The sequence below is a fragment of the Sorghum bicolor genome, chromosome 3 (assembly GCF_000003195.3).
Source record: "Sorghum bicolor cultivar BTx623 chromosome 3, Sorghum_bicolor_NCBIv3, whole genome shotgun sequence".
Taxonomy (NCBI): domain Eukaryota; kingdom Viridiplantae; phylum Streptophyta; class Magnoliopsida; order Poales; family Poaceae; genus Sorghum; species Sorghum bicolor.
This window is the reverse complement of record NC_012872.2, coordinates 63,274,000-63,286,834: the sequence shown is the minus strand read 5'-3', so window position 1 is coordinate 63,286,834 and position 12,835 is coordinate 63,274,000. Positions and strand designations below refer to the sequence as shown.

The 12,835-nt window shown below is 47.3% G+C and overlaps 1 protein-coding gene across 1 annotated transcript; it reads left to right on the top strand.

Annotated features, from left to right (window-relative positions):
* LOC8079223 lies at positions 1,446–3,058 on the top strand. Its single transcript, XM_002458478.2, has one exon. It carries the CDS (start codon positions 1,964–1,966, stop codon positions 2,588–2,590), a length of 627 nt encoding a protein of 208 aa, XP_002458523.1. The 5' UTR covers positions 1,446–1,963; the 3' UTR covers positions 2,591–3,058.

Genomic DNA, 12,835 nt, shown 5'->3' with positions numbered 1-12,835 from the left:
CATGGTTTCTAAGTTAGACCCAGTTTCTATGATTTTTGCTCTCTTTCTTCAATAACTACCTTGCCACATCAGCAAAATGCTTAGGTGACGCCATAATTAATGTGTATAAAAACTATGCTGATTTGTGTACTGGAGTGCTCTTACAGACGCTGGCGGCGTTGCGTGTGGCCTCGCGCTCTATCTCGTATGGCCCCCAATCCCTTTCTGCCCCTCCTAACACTACACGGACGTATTGGACGGTCTCGGAATATCATATGATTGCTATCGCTACTAGTATATTATAGGAGTATTGTTCGTACGTGGATGGATGTACGTATTGGCTGTTAGTGATAGCTTTAATTTGTATATATCCTCTGTAGCTAGTATAAGCAACCAATCGCGGCCTGCGACGTACCTGTGTTAATGCCATAGTTTATTATTGTTACAAATGTATCTACTAGTATTATATTACTTGTCACTTTTGAGAGGAAGCGGTGCATGCATGCATATGATTCCTCACACTGATGACAAAATACGTGCACAATCATGCATGGAGATTAACTTGCGGAGTCTCTGATCGATGAGCCTATCACGGCCGGTCCCTCTGCTTTAGCCTCGCTTGAGTAACGATCGTTACGTTGTCTGGCCCCGGCCTGCATCTGTAGTAGAATGACCCCAAGACCGACGTGCATAATCTGGGTTCAGACACTCTCGCGGAGGAGGAGCACAATCATTTCTTGCGCGATACTGTACGATGCTAATTGTCCCCCTAACCAGCGGCGCACGTACTTGTCCAGCCCCCATGCAGGTCGCTGCAGCAGGAAACACCATCAACTGGCCTTCATTCATCGCAACAGCGACGGCACGAGCTAGTAGCCGATATGCTTGCTTGCGGCCTTGCGCCTAGCCCCGCGCGCGCGGTCCATGCCCAAACCCGGCCACCAGCACAGCACATTCATATGGCACGCACCACGTACAGGCACGTATATTACTGCTGCTCCCCGCACTGTTCCCCCGTCTCGGCTGCCTGCCTGCCTGCCTGCGTTCCATGTTGGTTCCACGTCATTGCGCGGAGCGTGGTCCAGTCCAGGCCCAGGTTTTACAGGCAGGCCATCCTCTCCGGTTCACCTCGAGCACATGCATGATGCGCCCACGAGAGAGATCGAGCCAGCCCCCTGCGTGACGCAAGTACAAAGGACGAGGAGGGAGTGGCAATGATTTGGGCCAGGAGGGGGTTCCCACTTCCACACCAGACACCACCACCACCACTACTACGATCAGCGTGCGGCGCAAAGGACGATCGGAGGAAAGATGCATGAAAGGGCAAAACAGAGTGAACAGCAGCGATAGACGGATTGAATTTTTCACACTTCCTACTCGGCTCTTTTACACGTCTTCCCATCCATCCCACCACGTTTGAATGGAGCCAACAAGAGAGCCAGCAGTGGAAACAGTAGAATAAAGAGGGGAGGACGAGGACCTGGGGCTGCTGCCACTGCTGACTGTAGAGTGGACTGGCAGTAGTCTGCTACAGCATTGAGCAGCGGCAGCTGCCGACTGATCCAACAAGAATCCAATTCCTTCGCCGCCCGTGGCTCGTCTCGTCTGGTACAAATAATACTCCGTGTCTGCGCGCATCCCCTTGGTTCATTCTCCGGCTAGCTCGGGCTCAGGAGCCAGTATCGTATCCTAATAACAAGGTGCAGCTATATAAAACCGAGCTGCTCGGACATACCCGCACCAAAAGGACCCAACATATACAAAAGGCCAGCCAGCGGATCGAGCCTCGCGAACCAAAGCCCAGCTCGTGCGCGCGGCGCGCACCGCCCAGCTCCGATCCCTCCCTTCTTCCTCCTCGATCGACCTCTAGCTCCGTGCTCACTGCCGCGCGCATATATGAACTGCTAGCGCGCGCCGCAGCAGCTAGCTGGAAGGCGAGAGGGATCGGTGAGGTCCGCGCGCAAGCGGCGACAGTGATCGATCGATGGAGACCATCAAGTGCTGCATCGCGTGCATCCTGCCGTGCGGGGCGCTGGACGTGGTGCGGATCGTGCACTCCAACGGGCGCGTGGAGGAGATCAGCGGGGGGCCCGTGCTGGCCGGGGAGATCATGAAGGCGTACCCCAAGCACGTCCTCCGGAAGCCGCCGTCCACGTGCCCCGCCGACGGCGGCGCCATCGTCGTGCAGAAGCCCGTCATCCTGCCGCCCAATGCCGAGCTGCAGAGGGGCAAGATCTACTTCCTCATGCCGGTCATGGCCACCGCCCCGGCGCCCGCGCCCGAGAAGCCCGCCGCCGCGAAGCAACAGCCGCCGCCGCCGCCCGCCGGCCAAACCACAGCGGCGGCTGCTGCTTCGGTGGCGAGGAGGCGACGCCGGAGGAAAGACCATCCCGCCGCACGGGACGGAGGAGCCGCCGCCGCCTGCAGCAGCAGGGCCGCGGCCGGGCTGGCGCCCGCCCCGGCGGAGGACGAGAAGGAGCGGCTGCTGGCCAACGAGAGGTACCTGTCGGAGATCATGAAGGAGAAGGCCTCCACGGCGAGGGACCGGCGGCGGGGGCGCGTCGCCGTGTGGCGGCCGCACCTGGAGAGCATCACCGAGGATGACTTGTAATCAAGCATTCAAGCAAGGTGTCTTTGTTTCTTTTTTTTTTCTTTCTACTCCCACCTTTTCTATCTCTCTCCATTTCTTTTGGGTTTTCATTGCTACGTACTGGAGTAGTAGTAGTAGTGGTAGTTTCCTGGCTTTCTCCTTTGTTAATTCCTCCTGCTTTGCCCTTTGGCCTTTATTTTTTGCCATCTTTTCTCCGGCCCGTCTCCTTTAGACCACCACCATCATAATCCTCATCTCCCCTGCTCGGCCTCCTTTACAAGATGAATCATGTCCCTGTGAAGAAAAAGATACAATTTTTGCCATGTTCCTTCTCTTTACAGCAATTGATGGTTTAGGTAATGAAGTTGTATATTATCAATCAATCCTCTGTTGTTGATAGATTGTGCATGCGAGTATATATATTTTTATCTAGCAAAAGAAAGAGGTGTACTGTAAATCGCATGAATGAATACATGGGTCTTCTTCTCCCGTCCTTTTCTTCACAATAGGGGAAGGATAGCAGGAGCTCTGATTCATTCTTCTGTTTCCTCCATTTCTTCTAGAAAGTGGAGCAGTGGCAGTGCTACTCTGCTAGTAGTAGTACTAATACCAATTACCAACAGCTCTAAGCCTAACCTTGATACCGGTGCACTCCAACTTGTAAATTCCTCTGGAAAATTTTAGAATTCCGTGCACGGCAGCTTACATTCCATATTTCCCTCCCCTTTTGTGCTGCAACTGCAAGGCAGGAGTGTAGAGCAGAGAGAGGGCCGTCGAGCAGAGCTGCTGCTGGGCTGTGGCCCTGCGAGTGCGTGCATGTTGTCCTGGCCATCCAACCATGCATGCATGATGAGCAGACGAAAGTTCTGAGAGGCGCTAGCAATCAATGAGTAGACCAATGATTGCCGGCAAGGCCCCATGCATCCGCTCTCCAGTCCTCCACTACCACAGACCAGAGTTACTTCCAGAGCATGGATGGATGAACGATGATGGACAGACGGAGCTCCCGGCTTCAGGCCGTGCGGTGCTGTGGCGCCATTGACGCACATCACCCAACAACCGTCGTTCGTTCGTTGGTTGCAGCGACCAGCAGCTCAACTAAGACTGAACAACACTGTTAGGCCGGGGATTAAGGATAAACCTCTCGCCCGGTCCCGTCTCTCTCTCTCCGCCGCTTTAATTAATGGAGCTGGCATGCATGATCGATGCTAGCTGCGTGCCTGCGTATATGAATTAATCTCTGCATCCAGATCCTCTTGCCTTGGCCATGTGTTAGGACGGAGCTTCGCTTTGCGTTTGATGATTTCATTTCGGCAAGGTTTTACGGTTGTCTGTTGCTGGCCTGGCTAGCCTACATCTCTGTCTCTGTAGATAGAGAGATGTACTAGCTACTCCAGAGAAGAGTAGATATAGCTAGTGCCGATTGTCTTTTAAGCTTTCACTTGGGGGAAAAGTGGCAAAGTATAAAGGTTCCTCCTTGCAGGAGCAATGTATGGATTTGACGTAAAGATGGGCACGTACAATGTGCGTCTTTCTCTCAATCAAACGTCTACAGACCACTCAACACATGCACCTGGCTGCCTTATCTGAACTCCGAGGCCGGGGAAGCTTGGTTTGTTCTGACTGGAAAATATATGGTACTCGTACACTGTACATTGGTATGAGAAACTAATTAACCAGCTACCAGATGAATCTATCTGCTCCGATCCTTATTTGCCTTTAGCTCGTCAATATAATTGCCCATGCATTAGCCTTTTTATATGATATCGATGGATTAGTTAGAGGACATATATATAGTACACTACTCCTATATATATGGTTTCGAATCATCCTGCTTACTACTGGCTACTTAGGTCATGCTAAAGTATAGCCCAAGTAGCTAATAAGTATATAGTATTTTCGGAATATGATATATATGACATGCGAGCTTAGAGATGGATCGATACACATGCTAGAATATAGTACATGTCGCGAGGCCCAAATGGAGATTGCTTTTGCTGTGGCCCGGGTGTCGACCCATGCATGATTATCGATCTCGCAGCAACTCAACCATCCCCCCACACACACGCACTCACCGAGTTTATTAATCCTTCAATTTCCCCCAGGGAGAGTGCTAGCTATCTACTTGATGGATTTACTATTGGATTTGGAAGCTCGCTTTGTTGCCCTAATGGGGTGCATAATCAGTAGTTTCGCGCCTAGCTTCGAAAAAGAAGCCGCGCGCCCGGCCCGGCCCGGCCGTAGGCAGCACGACGCCGTCGACCGGCGGGCGCCGCGCTGCATACCTCGGCTCGATCGCCCCCTGCCCGGCTCATAACGAATTAAATGCAGAAAAATCTTTGCATGATGATTGCTCTGGAATTCGTGGAATATATATATAATGATTATCAAATAAACATTGGCCGTCGATCACTAAGGCCAGTTTCTGTGGGGGTTTCATCAGGATGTCATGCACATTTATTAGAGCGCCATGTCAGCAAAACTGCACTTTTTGCATGAAACGAAGTGGAGAGAGAAGGAAGTAGTTTCACTATGGTGAAACTCCGCTGGCGTTGTTTCCCACGCGGTGAAACATGATGAAATCCCCACTGAGGACTAAATTATTTCACCATCTTGCATGTGATCCAATCATTTTGCAGTAATTAAATGTTTTGCCCAGCCTAGGAAACATCAAGGTGAAACTCATGCACTGTGGAGGTTGTTTCATTGTTCGTTTCATTGATGCTCTGTTAGCAGATTTGTTTTGGAAACAGTGCATTGAAACGCCAGTTCACCAATAATCACAAAGCTACGATCGAGTTCCCCACCTTTTTAATCAATCTGCTGTGTAGAGAAAGGGAAGTTCGGTGCATTTCTTTCGTTTTTCTGATTCTTCTCTGCTTCTGTTCCACTGCTGTGATGACTACTGATGAGATCGAGCAACAGCTGGTAACCAAATTCAGATCGACCAACTGGTGACTAATCTTGGAGCAACTATATAATTTTTGACAAGTTCTGATGGAACTAATAATAAGCATTTGATGTGATGACTGATGATGAAGCTGTGTGCTGTCTAGTTTTGTAATGCCAAGTGGATGCATGGAGGAGCAGTGGTGTGGTAGCTTGATATGCAGATTAATAAAGGGGGACCTTTAAGCAAGCAACTGCCAAGCTGCTGATAAAAAAAAAGAAGAAAAGAGAATTGATTGGGCGCTTGCATGTGTCCCGGCCGGAGCTCTTTTCAGATGGATACGTGCTAACTGAACTGTTGTGTGTAGCCGTGTAGTAGGCTCCCTTTATATTAGTTGTACAGCCATACCATACACCCTCCCAAATATATATATGTAGGGTTTGGCCCTTGGCTTGGCCCTAGCTTTTAGCTCGTGTGCCTGCAACAACATGTACCGGAAACGTGAAGCTGTCGACCTAACTAGCTGGCCTCCCCTCGCCGGCCGCGGCCCCCGTCCCCCTTTCAAGTTCCAAGAGAGATCTTGAGAGATCTAGCGGCCATTGCCAACTCAGGTGGCTAATGGCTTAGCTTAGGCCTTGTTTAGTTCCAAAAAATTTTGCAAAACAGGTACTGTAAGCATTTTCGTTTGTATTTGACAAATATTGTTCAATCATGGAATAACTAGGCTCAAAAGATTCGTCTCGTCAATTCCGACCAAATTATGCAATTAGTTTTTATTTTCGTCTATATTTAATACTTCATGCATGCTTCTAAAGATTCGATGTGACGGAAAATCTGAAAAATTTTGCAAAATTTTTTGGGAACTAAACAAGGCCTAATATACTGTAGGTCGTCGTGTGCACGCATGTGTGAGCACACAAGTGATTTTCCTGCGCGTTGGGGGAGATAAGAATAAGATGCATATGGTGTGTGGGTGGGCCGTGGCTCAAAAGTGGTGTTGATCTTGGGGCTCCGAGTGGGCCAAACCATCTTTTATATATATATGTGCGCAAATGAGCCGTGGACCACAGGCACCATCATGGCCATCATCCACGGCCGGCGCACAATGCAAGGCTCGACGGCAACAAGCTCTCGCTAGGTGAGGGCTCGTCTCCCTCCCTGGACAGGTCACCTTTTGGTGCCGCCCGTCCGCCGAGAGCCGAGTTGGATGGAGCTCATGTGCCTGAATGGTGGCCTGCCTTTTGGCGAAAAGCTGTGGGGAGCCCAACTGCTTCCAGGGTAAAAGCTGGGTGATGATCGAAGCGGCCGGACCTGCTAGTGCTAGCTACGGTTACCAGCTTATAGCTATAGCTAGCTCGCGATAGATTTGACATGACAGTGCCGCTAATTAATTAGCGTACATAATCCTCGTCAGATGAGACACTTCAGTTCCTTTCCTCTTTTGTCAGGCACCCGTACCCGTCGCCCGTCCACTCGCACTTGTGAATAACAGCTGTAGCACACACCAGCATTTCCAGCGAGAACATACAGTAGATCGTTCCGCGCGAAGTTTTTTTTTAGAAAAAAAAATTGGCAAGTTTGAAATCCAAGGATTGTGGTTATTTTACTGTACTCCTTCCTTGATGTGTTCTTTTCAGCGAGCTGTTTGCCGCGTGGCATGGTGCCCTCGTCACTCGCGAGATGTTCCTCGTCAACTATGCAAGCCAATATAATAGCTCATCTAGCTCATAATAAATCAATAAATAATACTTTTGTCACGGTTTTTCAGCCAATAAGTGAATGTTATGTCAGACGAACACCGCATTTGTGTGCTACAGAAAAAAAAATCCTTCTCATTGGCCTAGATATGCCGTCACAACTTCACGAAGATAAGGGGACGAATGCGACATGAGACAAAAGCGATATTTAACATAAACTAAGTAATGCAAATCGACACGCTATTTTGATGTGGCAACTGCCAGCGTCTTGTCCCGGCCCAAGACTACTTCTAGGCCGTGAGCTGGTATTGGATCACTGGATGGGCATATACGAAGTCAGTCAAGGCCCAAACATTGGTTTAGGGCGTGTTTGGTTGGCCTGATACCCGCGTGCATGCATCCGCTGGTGCAGGAATCTTGTGTTTGGTATGTTGTATGGCTGCCAGAGCCAGGCCACCCGCATGCAAAACACCTCGCTGAGCCAGGCCCCGCAGAAACGCCGATCACTTCCGTTTCTATCGGGCCAGGCTGGGATGAGCATGCGTCGTGACTCGTGCATGAGAGAGTTGATGCAGCAGGAAGGCAAAGCAACAGGTAACCAAACAAGTGATGCACCCAACCAGGCTCTAATCAACCGACCAACCAAACAATGGCTGCCTGCATGAGTTCGGCCTGGACCGCCAGGGCCTGGTTGCCGCATACAAGCCAGGCTGAACTCAACAACGAACCAAACAGCCCCTTACAGAAGCGGAAGGCACACTCAGTTTCCTTTTTGCAGTTAAAAAAAAGAAAAGACTTGCCTCGCGGCGGGGAGGGCCTGTCATGGTAGTTTCTGTTCAGTTGTACGGAGCAGTATACAAAAGAAGTACCCATGAGAAATCAATTTATAGGAAAATTTTAAATTCGACCAAGTCACCTTCACAGCTTCACCGAGATTGAGGCGAACTCGATCTTTATCTGTTCACTGGCACATCCATGATTGGTCGCTTCGAAGAACCTACAATATGTTCAGCAGAGCAAAACAGTCAAGACCCGAAACCTACATTAGCTTCAACTTCAAATCCAAAGTTCCAGACACTCATCTTCCATCACTTATCGTGCATTGTTCGTATATGTGTATTTCATGTTATTTTCTTAGTAATCGTGAGATCTTCGACGGTATAATTTAATTGTTCCTATCATGTATGTGTGAAACTTTGGGCAGCTTGGATAACAAGAAATGAGGTAGTTTTGACAAATAGAGACTAAAGTTCTTTTTGCAAGTTTTTTTCCAGGGAAACGCACTAGCTACAATATTGGGCAAAATTGCAGTGACATGATGATCTATGGGATCGGTTGACCCTTGAAGGACAACATCTAGAGTCGTCAGTAGAGAAGAATAGACTCAATCCACACTCGCGACCCCGCCAACACAGGGCGGCACACGACCACTATGGGCGACCGTGGCCTGTTGCGCCGCCATCTTGCCATGCTTGGTGGCGTAAAGTTCCTCTAGTAGGAGGAATGAGCGAGTGGAGAGGAATTCGTGAGGGGGTTGCTTGGAGGTGATGGTGGCGATGCAGTGGCGGTATTTGTCGTTGAGGCTGCACAACATGTTGAGGACCTAGGACCGATCATCGGAGACTGGCTGGCCGACGTTGCCAAGAGCGTCGGCGAGCTCCTTCAGCTTGGCAATGTAGTCGGTGATGCTGAGGTCACCCTGGTAAAGACTCAGGTATTCGGCCTCTAGGTATACATCACGGTGGAGCTGATGGTCGTGGAACTGGTCGACGACGGCACTCCAGATCGTGAAGGCAGAGGCACCGGGGACGCGGACGATGCGCATGACATCGCGGGATATGGTGTTGAAGAGCCAGTTCACGAGGCACTGGTTCTTCATCGTCCACTCCAGATCGACAAGCTGCGCGGCGGTGGGGGTGACTTGAACGCGGGGAAGAAGGCTGAACTTCCTGATGACGGAGTCGAGGAAGCAACGCTACTCCTAGTAGGTGGGTTGGACGATGTCAAGAACCAACGACACATGGGACTTGATCTTCACCATCATGAGGGCGGCAACTGCTGGAGGTTGAGGACGGGGTGGGGCGGTGAAAGACGCAGAAGAGGAGGTGGGAGAGCCATGGGCGGAGGGCTCAAACGCGAACAACGGGTTGTCGTCCATGGTGAGCAGCGGAAGAGGGAGATGAGCGCTGGTTTGCAGGGGATCAAACCGAGCTAATAGATACCATAGAGAAGAATAGACTAAAGCCACACTTGCATTGATTCACTGGCAAGAACATTTATACAACAGGGAGCTCAGCTCGTGATCTCTCAGATCGGCTCTGCCATTCGTTGTGTGCATGCACATCGTGGGCGCGCTTTTGCACGCATGTAGTGGTGACTCCGTCTGCGGCTCCGTGCGAGGCCATTCGCTGGTTGATGACTCGGCTGCATACTTCCATTATCAGTCAGCTTTGCAGTTCTTTGGTTCCAATGGATGGTTGTCATCTAGACATATTAGTCATGTTTAGTCAAAACTTAATCATCATTTTGGTTTTTCTTTTATTTGGTTGTAAACTGATTTATTTACAGCTAGAGGGTGTGTTTATGGACGAAATATTATAATAATTAGCCTGATTCTATAAGTTGATAGATGAAGCCGAATATAAATTATCCTTTTATCAAAAAGAAATGTACTATGTATGAAACATTTTTATTGTTCTAATACTGGTGCTAAATCTGAAATATTATTCTCCTAAAACTAGGACATTTTTTAGGTGGGACATAGATCATTAACGTAGAACGCTGCACTGCTTAACCAAAAAATTGCAATATCATCACGAGAAAATTGTTTTTCAACAAAATGTTATTTAACTATATATTCATATGGGTTTTGTTTTGAAAAATTGATTATACAAAAATAAAATGGTGTGATCAGAACTCGCTTGTTTTACAACTATAACTTTTTATAATCTTCGAAAGGTTATTCAACTGCTGCCATCAGCAAATCTGGTTTGTCTTTGGTGCGAATGTGCGATGTTGAGAAGGCGAAGTTCGAGAGCGAGGAGCGTGTGCAGAGGAGAGCGCGGCGGCGGCCGGCTGCGCCGGCGTGCGGAACGGACTAGTAGTTCGTAAAGTATGAAATCCGTGATTCATGGCCTCCTAACTTTTTTTTTGACAGGATGGCCTCCTAACTTAGGGTTAGGGAGCCTTTAGGGCTGTTTAACTTAGTTAGCTCTAAGTTAAACAAGGCCTGTGAGACTGTCACGTCTGTTCATGGGCTGAGGTTTTGCGACGACCTCTCATGGCCCAGCTAGCCCATGTAGCCTCTGCGCTCGCATCTTGGCCCCCCATTCGCCACCTGGGGAAGGTAGGAACTCCAAAGGTGCCCTTATCACGTGACAGGCATCGATTCGATTATACTACTATAGTACATTATTCCCACGTCCCATCTGTGTATGTAATGCCTTATATTCGTGCTCCACAGTCCACCCCACACCGAAAGCGAAGAGAACCGATGCAGAGCATATAAGTTGTTGCGGGGACTTTCCTTAAGCACCTCGATAATGGCACGCTTTTTGAGCTGTGAGAGCGTGTGCGTGTGTCCCATGTGTGTACACGAAAGCTTGGCCTCCTTACAAAACGGGGCGTAAAGGATAACACAGCAGGTGTACAGCCCAGGCGGTAGGGGTACGCTGTACGCCCGCAGCCGCAGGGGTTCACGCACGGGTACGGGGTACCGATACTTCTTCGCATGGGCGTGAGACATCGCGCATCCAGCACCAGGTCTGCGGTCTGCCACTACCAGGCCTTGCGCATTGTTGAGTTCATCCAATAACCAAAATCTTTTTAAGATTATCCGTCACATCGAATCTTACGCCACATGTATTGATTATTAAATATAGACAAAAATAAAAATTAATTGCACAGTTTACGTGTAAATCACGAGATGAATCTTTTAAACCTAATTACTCTATAATTAGATAATGTTTGTCAAATAAAAACGAAAGTGCTACAGTTTCGAAAACTTTTCAGTTTTCGAAACTAAACAAGGCCTTGTTTAGTTACAAAATTTATTGGGAAATCGACACTGTAGCACTTTCGTTTGTATTTGATAAATATTATCCAATCATAGACTAACTAGGCTCAAAAGATTCGTCTCATTAATTTTGACCAAACTTTGCAATTAGTTAGTCTATGATTAGTCTTAAGTGCTACAGTAACCTACATATGCTAAGAGCACTCACAATGCAGACTCTATCAAAGAGTCTAAAGTTATTTATTACCTCGAATAATGTGAACTTATAGTCTAAATAAGACTTGGAGTCTTATTTTTTCTATCTCTTTCTTCAATAAATATACTGCCACATCAGCAAAATATTATAAATAATATGTAATTAATTGTCTTAGACTCTGTGATAGAGTCTTGCATTGTGAGTGCCCTAATGACAGATTAATTATGCTTAATAGATTTATCTTGCAGTTTCTAGACGAGTTATGTAATTTGTTTTTTTATTAGTTTCTAAAACCCTTTCCGACATCCTTTCGACACCTTATGTAAATTTTTTTCATCTCCAATCTGCTAGCTGCGTGAGTTTGAAGTGAGCAAACAGCCAAACATGCACAGCGCGTCACGTCAATGGTCAGCGATGGCAAAGGGAGTATGACCCGACTCGCCGGCGGCGCCACACAGATGTTAATCAACGTGCTCGAGGCCCGCTGTCTCCTTGGAACCTACATTATGGCTATCGGCGCCCATCGCATTCGCAGCTGTGTGCCAATGCGATCGCTGCTTCTAAACAAGCATGCATGGCGCTAGCAAAATCAACGCAAAATCTGCAACCAGTCCAGCCATTTTTTTTTGTGACAGCATAAAAGATAAAACAAGGCGAACGAATATGTGCATTTCAAAAGGAGCCCTTTGGCCACTTCACATAGGGTTCATACTAGTCAAAACTTTCTTAAATTTATAGAAAATATTATCAACATTTGTATTTCTAGTTAACTTTATTATAAAATATATTCAATGATTAATCTAATAATATAAGTATGCACCATATATATATATCAATAGTTTTCTATATAATTGTTAGATTAGAGTTCAAAATAGTTAACTAGATGAAATAAGTACATCCTAGCATATACGACAAAAAATTTATTGGCTCCCTTGTGTGTCAACAGGTCACCATGATATTTATGGCAGGTATGGTTTTGATGGTAATTAAAATGAGAGAATACCAATTTGTAGGTAGGATTTCAGTTATTTTTATTTGTTTGTTTTGTGAGATTGGAAGTTTTGGTGGGATAAATGAAAGTTTAGAGGACAAACTCTTATTAGTCATTTTAAAAAAAGAGATGTGAGAATTATATGCTTTTAATGAAGGATAATTATATACTCACCTTCCATCATGATTTGTCCTGTACTTCCTCATTCGAAAATCCCGTACCAAACAAGGGACAAGAATTCCATTACTTATTTTCTCCAGGAAGCAAACAAAGAATTGCGACTAAAAGTTAAATTCTGGTCCTAATTCCCACTATCAACTCTAACACCCTTGTCTAGTTATCCTCTCGGCTTATAAATAGCATAGCACTTGAGCCCCGTTCCCTGATGGGAGTTCCCTCAGACACATACATGGTCAATTTAGAATATGTTCGTTTGTCTTATAAGTCGTACTTTTTTTATTAGTTATTAATATTTTT